This window comes from Triticum urartu, chromosome 2A (assembly GCF_056163025.1).
Source record: "Triticum urartu cultivar PI428250 chromosome 2A, HENAU_Tu73, whole genome shotgun sequence".
NCBI lineage: Eukaryota > Viridiplantae > Streptophyta > Magnoliopsida > Poales > Poaceae > Triticum > Triticum urartu.
Genome location: NC_141874.1, coordinates 674460822 through 674475338, shown reverse-complemented (window position 1 = coordinate 674475338; position 14517 = coordinate 674460822). Strand labels below are relative to the sequence as shown.

Here is a 14517-nt window from a genome sequence, read left to right as displayed (position 1 = left end):
CCTCTCAAAGTTAATTGAAAAACATTCCGGAAAAACAGTAAACGGACGCCTATTGTCAATCCTCACGTCACGTACATTCGACGTATACGACGTTCATTCTTTCGTCACAAGAGTAATTGTCGTGCCTCTGCCACAGAACATATAAGTGTAAAACGATTATTCCTACACTTGTAAAACCCGGAATGCCCTGGATAAATGTCGAATCACACCTTGCGGCAAAACCATGGAGGCCGGTGCTTCTCAGGAACACATCTGTGGCTTCTTGCGCATGTAGTTGAGTGCACGGCTTTTTGTTCGTGCCCGTGCCTCACATCGCAGCATAGCACGAATTGACGTCCGTGAACCACGTAACTTCATTTATGTGTCTGACGTAGCATCATATCTATGCCTCTACTTGCACCTCTTGTTGTATAAGTGCTTCTTGCAGCTGCATATCCACGCCTGTCGTTGCTTCTGGTTCTTTCTGTCCATCTCGTAGCGTCAGCTGCAACAGTACCTCTGAAGAAACACAGCACTGCTCCTACCAGCGAATGTATTACTGAAGACAGTTGCCACTCCCAATGAATGTACCACGCCCGTGTGTCTGATAGTTAAACCAGCCACTTCAAGCATGCTTCTCTTGGTCAGAGACTTGTGCCTCTACATACTGCCCTCATGCCTCACGAGATAAATTGTAAAAGTTAACATTTCACAGCAAACTACGCAAGACAACGAGCATCTCCCCGACTTGCTAGAGATACGACGGTTGCTAAAAACATAACTGCTGATTTTATTTTTAATTTTTATAAAGAAAAACCACGATCAAAAACTCAGGATGTGCACAACCGCTCCACCAGGGAGATGAAACCACGATCCAGAACCCATGATGTGCACAACCGCATCGACAGTGAGATCATGCACTCCTTTGCCGCTTCCCCGCCCTTAAATTTAGACTTCCGCTGCGGCCTTCTTACACACAAACAACAGAAATCGCCATTGCGCTCCCACTCATTGTTCCCCATGAAAAACTAGGTTGCAGAAGGACCAACTGCTCCAGGCCATGGGATTCATCAAGGAATTCAAGGAGGTGCAGGCCCACGGCAACACCAAGTTGCACGTGATCCACACCAACGACTTACACAAGGCAGCGACCACCATCGAGCAGTACGAGCGACACCTCGAATTCGAGCACCACAAGATCGTCAGAGTTGATGTGGAGTACACCAACGACGTTGGCGAAGATCAGAAACCAGCCCTCGTCCAGCTATCCGTCGGCAAGGATCATCCGGTGTTGCTCTTCCAACTGAGCGCCGCCGACAAGAACTACACCAGGTTCGACAACTTCCTCACCGACGCCAGATACACGTTTGCTGGCTTCTCCATTGACGACGACATAGAGATGCTCGGGCGCATCGGACTAGAGATCGCCCACTTCGTTGACATCCAGAAGGAATGGAGAGTGCCTACAGCTACCAAGCGTCTGGACTCCCTTGGGGATGTCTCAGGCATCATTGTCCACGACTACTACAATAGCATGAAGAAGAAGCTCACCAACGCAGAGCACCAGCGCTGGGCGCGCATGCCCCTGTCCATGAGGCACATCGAGTACGCGGCAAAAGATGCTTACACTGCGTACGAGATATGGAGCCGTCTCACCATCATCCAGGAAGGCCTCCGCCGGGCAAAACTCGAGAAGGAGCAGACCAGGAAGCGCGCAAGGTGCTGGGGCGACTACGACTACTGAAGCAGGTGGTCCCGGCCAAGAAAAGTAACTAGAAGATTGCTCATGCCATTCTAGATTTCCCGTTAGATTTGCTTTCTCTCAAGACTGCCATTTGCTTGTTCTAAATTTAGATTTGCTTGTGTCATAGTTAACCTTGTAGTTTGCTTACTGAACAAGTTTATTTCCAGTGCAATGTTGCAGTTTTCTATTATTAGAATATATTGGCGTGAATTGAAAAATATAAACACAGTACAGATAACCTTGTAATTTTTCTTCCAATTTACATATCTTCTGAACAAGTTTATTTCCAGTGTAATGTTGCAGTTTTCTATTATTAGAATATATTGGCGTGAACTGAAAAATATAAACACAGTACTGATAACCTTGTAATTTTGCTTCCAATTTACATATCTTCTGAACAAGTTTATTTCCAGTGTAATGTTGCAGTTTTCTATTATTAGAATATATTGGCGTGAACTGAAAAATATAAACACAGTATAGATACTATACGATTAGCGTAACACACAGAGCAGTACACATAGCAATCCACAAAATGACGAGCATGCAATGCACTAGTACCTTTGTGGGCACAGCGTCGAAATGCAAGGACAACAATTACAGAATGCTCCTAAAAGCAGTGCTCTCTCGGGCGTAACATGTTAAGAAAGTTGCTGAGAACAAAAACATCAGCAAACCGAGCATTACGTCCACCTCACTGGCACTAAATGTGACGTCAACGAAAACGCAGAGGCTGGAGCGTGCCTTACAGCCAGCTTCTGACGTATCGCAGACGTGAAGATTTGCTTCCTCCTTAATATAGTACGTGACTATCGCAGACGCAAATGCTCCATCCTTCACCTCTGTGCCTCAACAAGAACGAGATCGTGCTTGTAACAGTAAAGTGTATAGATGATACCTTAAGGAGACATTAGGGACCACCTTGCACATATTTCATACGTGACCATGCCCGTTCCGTCGGCACATTCATGCCTCTCACAAAAGTAATTTCCATGCCTCTGCCACACAACATATAAGTGAAAAACAATTCTTTCTACACTTATAAAACCCCGAATGTCCTGGATAAATGTCAAATCCCATCTTGCGGTAAAACCATGCAAGACGGTGCTTCTCAGAAGCACATCTGTGGCTTTTTTGTGGATGTTGTTGAGTGCCTCTCTAGAATCTAACAATGCTGAAACCATAATCAAATCTAACCACACTAAAATCTCGAGAATCAAATATGTGCCCTAGTTGAGACGTTTATTTTGTACTTGAAACTGCAATCTATAATAAAACAATACAGTGTAATAAAACATACGCCTTCCGACCCAAATATGGTACTTAAAACTGCAATTTGTAATAAAACATACACCTTCCATCACAAATTAATTCGCTCAACACTGTACTAACCAGTACAACGTGAATTGTACTGCAAAGTTGACACATTTATTTTGGACGGCATAGTACTACTACTTAGGAACAAAACACGATTGTTTGACATGGAAACGAAACTGTCTCCGTTCTGACAACGACGATTGCTTCACATTGTTCAACCTTTACAAACACAGAAAGCATAAAAAGCATAAAAAGCATGGAAAAGCAAACATCTACCAACAAAACTACACTACTCCCCGTCGTCGGAGATGCCCACTATCTCCATTCTGACATCGACGTCGTTGGCCTCCGCCTCCTGCTCCGCATCCAGCTCGTCGAAGAGCACATTGGTCTTCTCCTGCTCTTCCCGGAGGAATCGCCGGTTGGACTCCACATACGCCTCATCTTGGATGGACTCCAGGATAGCGGTCTGCTCCGCCATCAAGGCCGATTCACCGAGATAGAACTCCGCCTCGTCTTCCTCGTTACCGTACTCCTCGTCGTCCTCGTCTTCCTCGTCACCAGCCTCCTCACTGTCCTCGTCCATGCCTTCCTCTACGTCCTCGTCATCCTCGTCCATGCCTTCATCGTCGTCCTTGTCATCCTCATCCACGCCTTCCTCGTCGTCCTCGTCCACACCTTCCTCATCGTCCTCCTCATCCTCATCCATGCCTTCCTCGTCGTCCTCGTCATCCTCATCCACGCCTTCCACGTCGTCTTCCTCATCCTTGTCACCCCCTCCTCTTCCTCCATCACATCTCCCCTAACTGGATCAACTCCCTGCATGAGCTCCGATGGATCCCCCTCCACTTCCTCCACCTCCCCAATCTCCCCCGGCCCCGGCGAGTCCGGAGACATGCCCGCTGTGACCCGAGCGGCGCGCCTCGAACGGATGTCCTCCTGCAACTGAAAGCGACGCTCGGGAGTAAGCACCGCATAAGTAGTTATCTTGTGCCGAACCATGGTGGGGTACGTCACAAACGAAAAGAGGAAGATGGGTGATTTCCTAAGATTGCCGGCGAAAGTGGGAGAAGCAGGATGATGTCTAGTGGTGGCGGATGCCGCTCGGCTTAAATAACTGCTTCTTGACCTCGGGCGACGGAATGGTGACACGCGGTGTTCACTTCACCGACGGATGAGACGGCGGTGGTCCTTTTGGATTCTGCAGCACCGACACGTGGCGTTCACTCTATTAAATACCTCCACCTCCTTCAGAACGGCGTCACCGGAGGAAACGCACGTCGGACCCTTGGGTTTCCGGAGCGGCGTTCACACCGAATACGAGGGGACGCCACGAATGTGACTCCGTGTAACGCATATAGTTGTCTCTTTCAGTGCGAACGATTCAACAGAATCATTTGGAACACCAAGACAAACTAACATCACTCTACACAATGCGACGCCGTGCCTTCCTGGAACCCATAGCCGTGTGAAGAATATACCACACCGGTGTCTCTCGAATAAGCCATTCCCTGCTTCACAGAGTAAACAGTGGGTATTCACAACTGAACCAATTCCGCTGGGTCTCCCCAATTAAAGAACCTTTGTGCGCTGAACGGTGGTGCCTCTCCGTCTGATCGAGTCGACGGAATCATAAGGAACACAAACACACGGGAGCGTGACTCTATATTATAGGGCAGCATGCCTTTTAGCGCTTCACACCCGTGCCTGTGACCCTTAACACTGCCACGAACGTCCACGCCATCATCAGTGCACAAGTCATGTCGATACCTGATACAGAACCGTAGTTATAGTCACTTAACGCCCGTCCTCCTAATAAAAGAAGCGCCACGAAACTCAGCATAGAGCCGTGGCTTTTAAAAACAAGGAAATTACGCTTTTAAACACCTCGACTCTCGAACCGGTCACTCACAAAGTAAACATTTAGCATTAACACCTAAACCCATTTCACTTTGTTTCAACAATAAACTTACGAAACGTGACTCTCCGACAGACCCAACCATGCCCTGATGGCATTCATGTTCGTGCCTCTTGTACTGAACTAGTCAATGGAATCATTTCGAACACAAATACAGGCGAACGAGACTCTACATAAAACTACGCCATTTGGAACACCAAGACAAACTAACGTCACTCTACACAATAAAAAGTCGTGCCTTTCTGGGACCCATGACCGTGCGAAGAATATACCACACCAGCGTCTCTCAAATAGGCTATTCGGTGCCTCACAGAGAAAATAGTGGGTGTTCACATCTGAACCAATTCCGGTGGGTCTCCCCAATTAAAGAAAGAACCTGACGGTGCCTTTGTGCACTGAACGCCCGTGCATCTCCGTCTGATCGAGTCGTCGGAATGATTCGGAACTCAAACACACGGGAAAGTGACTCTATATTATACGGTAGCCTGCCTTTTAGCGCTTCACGCTCGTGCCTGTGACCCTTAACACTGCCACGAACGTCCACGCCATCAACAGTGCACAAGTCATGATCCACGGCTATATTCACTTCACGTCCGTGCTTCTAATAAACGAAGCGCGACGTAACTCAGTACAGAACTATGACTTTTAAAAACAAGGAAGTTACGCTTTTAAACAACTCGACTCTCAAATCTCACAAAGCAAACAGCTAGCGTTAACATCTAAACCCATTCTGCTTTCTTTCCATGATAAACGTACGAACGTGACTATGCAAAAGACGAAACCATTCCCCTGTGGGATTCACCTGCGTACGTGCCTATTTTTCTCAACGAGTCGACGGAAACATTTCGAACACAAATATAGGTGAACGTGACTCTATATAAAACCACACCATGAATCTGTGGGATGCAACCCGTGTCTGTGACCCGAAACACTGCAACACAGAAAAGCCACGAACGTACATGCCTTCAACAGTACACAAGTCATTACAAATACTAGGTTCACAACAGTGGATGTAGAGACTTCACGTCCCGTGCATCATAAGTAATGGCGCCTAATTACAACGATACTCGAAACCAAAATACATTTTATTTGCAAGGTAGCTGACAGCAAAATTTCACAAGACAAGGTAAGAAACTCCACTCCACTGCTTAACAACAACAGACGCACACAACAGCCAGGGACGATGTTGTATACCTAGTCCCCACCAACCTTCTTGTTGCTTTGCTCCCGGCGCAGTTCATCAATCTCCTTCTTCAGCGCCTTCATATCCTCGTCATGTCGCTTCACACCTGCGGCCGATTCCTGCAACGACCGGATGTGCTCTCTAAGGAGATTTTTTGTCTCAGCCGTAATTTCTACGATCCTGGCATTCGCCTTCTCCAAATCTTCTCTTGTTTCCTCGCAAAGCTTCTTCCACGCGTAGGTGATATCCAGCAGCTGCTCGTACATTTTGCCAGCCTTTGGAAGTGAAACCAAAGTATTCATCTCATCGACCAGGTTATTGAGAGTAACTAACAAGGACCTCACAGCACTTGCCGTCGCCGCCCCGCTCACCATTCCCTTCTCTTTCGAGCCACAACTGCTCCCCAATTCTACAGAAGGGGACTTCTGTTCAAGACCATGACGCAGACTAACCCTACCTCCAACTGACTGTAAATCAGTATCAGCAAAACACACCCACATCAAATTAGGAGTCAGCTGACCACAATAATTCATGTTTCACAAACTAAATCAAAGCAGCCGAAAGAAAGAAAAAACGAATGAAGGAGAAGCAGAAACAGGGTGAACTTACAGACGAGGAACCCTCGCGAGCCGGGATCTCCTCCTGCGACAGCGCACAGCTGTCCGGAGTAGTCTCCTTCTGCCTAGCCATGGCGGAGATGGTTAATGAATAGTGATGAGCAACAGGAGTGGAAGGCCTGGCGGTGGACGAAGGGAGGAGTTGAATGTGGCTAGGGTTTCGAGACCCCGTCCAGCTTAAATAGCTAGAGCCTGGCCTCGGGCGACGAGCCAGAGCGGCGTCACCGGAGGAGACGCCCGTCGGACCATTAGGTTTCTGGAGCGGCGCCACGTGGCGTTCACTCCCGAATACGAAGAGACGCTCGTCGAACCGTTGGGTTTCCGCGATAAAAACACGAATGTGACTCTTGGTAAAGCATAACCATGCCTCTTCGCGCTGCACGGATGTGCCTGCCGTTGCGAACGGTTCAACGGAATCATTTGGAACACGAAAACAACATAACGTGACTCTTCAGAATACCACGCCGTCACTTCCTGGGACCCACCACCATGCAAAGAATACACCACAGCAGCTTCTCTCGAACAAGCCATTCCGTGACTCACCGAGTAAACAGTGAGTGATCACACCTGAACCCTTTCTGCTCGGTTTCCGCAATTAAAGAAACGAACGTGACTGTGAGTAAGACCAAACGGTGCCTTTTCGCTGGGTTTCCATCTCTTCGAGTCAACCGAATTATTCGGAACGCAAACACAGACAAGCGTGACTCTATATAATACCACACCATGCCCGTACCTCTCCCATCTAATCGACTCCACGCCTCTATCGAGTAATATACGAAACATCAAGAAAGAAGCGTGACTGTGATTTTGAAAACAAGGAAACAAACTTTTAAAAACAGTGTGCCTCACATAGGCCATTCGGTGCCTCACAGGTTCAATAGTAAGTGTTGGCGTCTCAACCCATTCCGTTGGGTTAAAGAAACGAACGTGACTGTGCGTAATGCAAAGTTGTGCCTCTGTGGGGTCACCGACCATGCATCTCCTTCTGATCGAGTCGAAGGAAGCACTTGGAACAGAAACACAGGGGAACATGACTCTATATCATACGGCACCATGCCTCTTAGCGCTTCACGCCCGTGCCTGTGAGCCTTAACATTACCACGAACGTCCACGCCATTGTCAGTACATAACTGATGTCGCTGACTATTACAGAACCGCAGCTGTATTCACTTCACCCCCGTGCTTCTAATAAAAGAAGCGCGGCGCAACTCAGTACAGAACTGTGGCTTTTAAAAACAAGGAACTTACGCTTTTAAACAAGTAGACTCTCAAATCGGCCACTCACAAAGTAAACAGCTAGCGTTAACATCTAAACCAATTCTGCTTTCTTTCCATGATAAACGTACGAACGTGACTATGCGAAAGACGAAACCATGCCCCCATGGGATTCACCTGCGTACGTGCCTATTTTTCTGAACGAGTCAACGGAATCATTTCGAACACAAATACAAGCGAACATGACTCTATATGAAACCACACCATGAATTTGTGGGGTGCAAGCCCGTGTCCGTGATCCGAAACACTACAACACACAAAAGCCACGAACGTACACGCCTACATCAGTACGCAAGTCATGACAATACTAGGTTCACAACCGTGGCTGCAGACACTTCACGTCCCGTGCATCATAAGTAACGGCGCCTAATTACAATGATACTCGAAACCAAAATACATTTTGTTAGCAAGGTAGCTGACACCAAAATTTCACAAGACAAGGTAACAAACTCCACTCCACTGCTTAACAACAACAGACGCACACAACAGCCAGGGACGCTGCTGTATATCTAGTCCCCACCGACCTTGTTGCTGGTTTGCTCCCGGCGTGGTTCATCAATCTCCTCCTTCAGTGCCTTCATATTCTCGTCATGTCGCTTCACAGCTGCTGCCGATTCCTGCAACGACCGGGTGTGCTCTTCAAGGAGATTGCTCCTCACAGCCGTAATTTCTACGATCCTGGCATTCGCCTTCTCCAAATCTTCTCTTGTTTCCTGATAGAATTGCTGCCACTCGTAGGTAACCTCCAGCAACTCCTTGTACGTTCTGTCAACCTTTGCAAGTGAAACCAAGGTATTCATCCCATTGACCAGGTTAATGAGAGTAGGTCCAACTGACTGTAAATCAGTATCAGCAAGACACACCCACGTCAAATTATGAGTCAGCTGACCACAATAATTCATGTTTCACAAAATAAATCAAAGCAGCCGAAAAGAAACAAAAACAAATGAAGGAGAAGCAGAAACAGGGTGAACTTACAGACGAGGAACCCTCACAAGCCGGGATCTCCTCCCGCGACAGGGTACGGCCATCTGGAGTAGTCTCCTTCTGCCCGGCCATGGCGAACATGGTCAGTGAATAGTGATGAGCAAGAGGAATGAAAGGCCTGGCGGCGAACGAAGGGAGGAGTAGAATGTGGCTAGGGTTCCGCGACTCCGTCCGTCCGCCTTAAATAGCCAAAGCCTAGCCTCGGGCGACGAGCCAGAACAGCATCACCGGAGAAGACGCCCGTCACACCGTTGGGTTTCTGGAGCGGCGCCACATGGCGTTCACTCCCGAGGTAAGAAGAGACGGCCGTCGAACCGTTGGGTTTCCGCGATAAACACACGAATGTGACTCTTGGTAAATCATAACCATGCCTCTTCGCGCTGCACGGATGTGCCGTTGTGAACGGTTCAACAAAATCATCGCTGTCACTTCCTAGGACCCACCACCGTGCAATGAATACACCATAGCAGCTTCTCTCGAACAAGCCATTCCGTGCCTCACTGAGTAAACAGTGAGTGTTCACACCTGAACCCTTACTGCTGGATTTCCACAATTAAAGAAACGAATGTGACTGTGAGTAAGACCAAACGATGCCTTTCCGCTGTGTTTCCATCTGATCGAGTCAATGGAATTATTCGGAATGCAATCACAGATGAGCGTGACTCTATATAAGACCACACCATGCCCGTGCCTCTCCATCTAATCGAGTCCACGCCTTTATCGAGTAATATACGAAACATCAAGAAAGAAGCGTGACTGTGCTTTTGAAAATGAGCAAATAAACTTTTAACAACAGAGTCAATAGAAAGTGTTGGCATCTCAACCCATTCCACTGGGTTAAAGAAACGAACGTGACTGTGCGTAATGCAAAGCTATGCCTCTGTGGGCTCACCGGCCGTGCATCTCCTTCTGATCGAGTCGACGGAAGCACTCCGAACAGAAACATAGGCGAACATGAATCTATATCATACGGAACCATGCCTATTTGAGCTTCACGCCCGTGCCTCTGACCCTTAACACTTCCACGAACGTCCACGCCATCATCAGTGCACAGGTAATTTCGCTACCTGGAACAGAACCGTGGCTGTAGTCACTTCACGCCCGTGCTTCTAATAAAAGAAGCGCCACGCAACTCAGTACAGAACCATGACTTTTAAAAACAAGGAACTTACGCTTTTAAACAACTCGACTCTCGAATCGGCCACTCACAACGTAAACAGCTAGCGTTAACATCTAAACCCATTCTGCTTTCTTTCCATGATAAACGTACGAACGTGACTATGCGAAAGACGAAACCATGCCCCCATGGGATTCACCTGCGTACGTGCCTATTTTTCTGAACGAGTCAACGGAATCATTTCGAACACAAATACAGGCGAACGTGACTCTTTATAAAACCACACCATGAATCTGTGGGATGCAAGCCCGTGTCTGTGACCCGAAACACCCCAACATAGTAAAGTCACGAACATACACACCTTCATCAGTACACAATTCATTACAATAATAGGTTAACAACCGTGGATGCAGAGACTTCACGTCCCGTGCATCATAAGTAATGGCGCCTAATTACAACGATACTCGAAACCAAAATACATTTTGTTTGCAAGGTAGCTGACAGCGAAATTTCACAAGTAAAGGTAAGAAACTACACTCCACTGCTTAAGAACACCAGACGCACACAACAGCCAGGGACGCCCCTGTATACCTAGTCCCTAAGGACCTTGTTGCTGGTTTGCTCCCGGCGCAGTTCATCAATCTCCTTCTTCAGCGCCTTCACATCCTCGCCATGTCGCTTCACAGTTGCAACCGATTCCTGCAACGACCGGACGTGCTTTTCAAGGAGATTGTTCTTCTCAACCATAATTTCTACGATCCTGGCATTCGCCTTCTTCAAATCTTCCCTTGCTTCCTGGAAGAGCCACTGCCAACCGTGGATGATCTCCACCAGCTCGTCACACGTTTTGTTAACCTCTGCAAATGAAACAACACGCACCATTCCCGTTGCCGCTCCACTCACCATTCCCATCTCTTTCGAGCCACAGCTGCTCCCCAATTCTACAGCAAGGGACTTCTGTTCAAGACCATGACGCAGACTAACCCTACCTCCAACTGACTGTAAATCAGTATCAGCAAGACAGACACACATCAAATAAGGAGTCAGCTGACCACAATAATTCATGTTTCACAAACTAAATCAAAGCAGCCGAAAGAAACAAAAAACGAATGAAGGAGAAGCAGAAATAGGGTGAACTTGTAGACAAGGAACCCTCACGAGCCTGGATCTCCTCCCGCGATAGGGCACGGCGGTCCGGAGTAGTCTCCTTCTGCCCAGCCATGGCGGAGATGGCCAGTGAATAGTGATGAGCAATAGGAGTGGAAGGCCTGGTGGTGAACGAAGCGAGGAGTAGAATGTGGCTAGGGTTTCGACACTCCGTCCGTCCGCCTTAAATAGCCGGAGCCTAGCCTCGGGCGACGAGCCAGAACGGCATCACCGGAGGAGACGCCCGTCGCACCGTTAGGTTTCTAGAGCGGAGCCACGTGGCGTTCACTCCCGAGGTACGAAGAGACGGCCGTCGAACCATTGGGTTTCCGCCATAAACGCACGAATGTGACTATTGGTAAATCATAACCATGCCTCTTCGCCCTGCACGGATGTGCCTGCCGTTGCAAACGGTTCAACGGAATCATTTGGAACACGAAAACAACATAACGTGACTCTTCACAATACCACGCCGTCACTTCCTCGGACCCACCACCGTGCAAAGAATACACCACAGCAGCTTCTCTCGAACAAGCCATTCCGTGCCTCCTCACTGAGTAAACAGTGAGTGTTCACACCTGAACCCTTTCCGTTGGGTTTCCATCTGATCGAGTCAACGGAATTATTCGGAACACAATCACAGACGAGCGTGACTCTATATAACACCACACCATGCTCGTGCCTCTCCATCTAATCGAGTCCACGCCTTTATCGAGTAATATACGAAACATAAAGAAAGAAGCGTGACTGTGCTTTTGAAAACAAGGAAACAAGCTTTTAACAACAGAGTCAATAGTAAGTGTTGGCGTCTCAACCCATTCCACTGGGTTAAAGAAACTAACGTGATTGTGCGTAATGCAAAGCTATGCCTCTGTGGGCTCACCTGCTGTGCATCTCCTTCGGATCGAGTTGACGGAAGCACTCGGAACAGAAACACAGGGGAACGTGACTCTATATCATACGGCACCATGCCTCGTAGAGTTTCACGCCCGTGCCTGTGACCCTTAACACTGCCACGAACGTCCACGCAATCGTCAGTGCACAGGTCATGTCGCTACCTGGAACAGAACCGTGGCTGTAGTCACTTCACGCCCGTGCTTCTAATAAAAGAAGCGCCACGCAACTCAGCACAGAGCCGTGGTTCTAAAAACAAGGAACTCTCACCCTTTTACGGTGGGTTTCCGCAATTAAAGAAACGAACGTGACTGTGAGTAAGACCAAACAACGCCTTTCCCCTTGGTTTCCATCTCATCAAGTCAACGGAATTATTCAGAACACAAACACAGACGAGCGTGACTGTATATAACACCACACCATGCCCGTGTCTCTCCATCTAATCGAGTTCATGCCTTTATCGAGTAATATACGAAACAACAAGAAAGAAGCGCGACTGTGAGTAAGGAAATAAGCTTTTAACAACAGAGTCAAATAGTAAGTGTTGGCGTCTCAACCAATTCCGCTGGGTTAAAGAAACAAACGTGACTGTGCGGAATGAAAAGCTTTGCCTCACCGGCCGTGCCTCTCCTTCTGATAGAGCCTGACGGAAGCAATCGGAACACAAACACAGGGGAGCGTGACTCCATATTTTACAGCAACATGCCGCTTAGCGTTGCACGCCCGTGCCTGTGACCCTTAACAGTACAACGAATGTCCATGCCATTGTCAGTACACAACTCATGTCACTGCCTGGTACAGAACCGATGATGTATTCACTTCACGACCAACGCTAACAAGCGACATCCATGCCCAGAGCCTACTCATCTACATGTACCAACGAACGAAACAACACGACGACAATGCAACGCATAAATGCTTTACAGGTTCATGTAAGTACAAAAGGCCACATGCCCCAACGCAACGAAAAAACACACGCTTCAAGCTCTCTGCCTACACTCCAGCAACGTTCTTGATCGGCTGGTGGGCGAGCGCATCCTCAATCTACTTCTTCGTCGCCTCATGACCTTCCTTCACAGCAGCATACGAATCCTCAACCAGGCTCTCGTACTTGACGAGAACCTCAGCATTCTCATCCATAAGGTGCTCCACTTCGCCCGACAGCTTCTGCACCAACGCATGGCTCTGCTCATACAGATTCTTCCAGCGGGCGGCCTCCTGATCCTTCTGGTGGAGCTCTTTGAGAAGCTTCTCATTCTCATACAGAGATCGAAATATGAGACCAGTGGACTTCTCCACAGAGGCATTGCTATGCTGCACCAACTTCTCCAGCTGAGTGATGAACTGCTGCTTCTTAATTAGCTCATCGAGCACGTCGTCGTTGGCTAAGGAATTCGGTACTGCCATCTTGCCGAGATCGTCTCCATGGAGAATGCGCTTGTGGGAGGATTCGCCTCCATGTGAGAGATCGTTGGACACCTGGGCAATGGGGCAGGATATCCCTGCCGCCGCTACAGCGTCGCGGCGGCACCTCTCCCTTCTTTCCACGGCTTTGGTCCTCGCTGTGTGGTTGCTTGAACACCCAGAACCCCTCTTACCCGCCATGGCGCAAGTAAGGATCTATAAGCTAGAAAGAGGTGCCTGTCTCTGGAGAATTGTGGACGTGGAGTGTTCCATGAGTAGGTACCTTTTTATAACACATGCACACCGGTCAGACGGTCAAACAGAGTAATCGACGCCTCGAATTCTCACAATCTCTCTTAAATACCTCGAACTCTGGACGCCTGGGAAACACAAGTACTATCGTTTCATCTCCCCGTGCGTTCGTCCACACTAAAACCACTCAACTTCTTTCAAATGGTCCGTACATATTCAATAAAAAAACATCTCAAACACAGTTAACTTACTGTATACATCTTACTGTATTCCAGAGAAATTACTGTTGAATTCATACTAATATACATTGCCATTTTTTTGAAATGGTATTTGTATCAAAATCTTACTATATCCGCGAATTAACTTGCATGCTTCTCGAGGTGACACCTTAGTGAAAACGTCCGTAACACACGCAGGCACGAACATGACGCTCTTTAATAACAAACAGTGCCTCCCGGCAATGCACAACCGCGACTCTCCACAGAAAAGGAACGAGTCGACAAGGAAAACATTTCCATAGAAAGCGTCAGTAGTCTACCTGAGTCATTAGCAACACAGTGCCAACTCGGCTTCACTTCCACTCACCTCACAGTGTCTCGCCAGAGAAAATGCATGTAACACACGCGTGGACAAACGTGACTCTCGCTAATAACAATACTTGCCCCCGCCATTTTCACATCCATTCCT

The 14517-nt window shown here is 48.0% G+C and overlaps 1 protein-coding gene across 1 annotated transcript; it reads left to right on the top strand.

Annotated features, from left to right (window-relative positions):
- Positions 1-1039: 1039 nt before the first annotated feature.
- LOC125534676 (uncharacterized) lies at positions 1040-1723 on the top strand. Its single transcript, XM_048697834.2, has one exon. The coding sequence runs from the start codon at positions 1040-1042 to the stop codon at positions 1721-1723; it is 684 nt and encodes a 227-aa protein (XP_048553791.2).
- The last annotated feature ends 12794 nt before the right edge of the window (positions 1724-14517 follow it).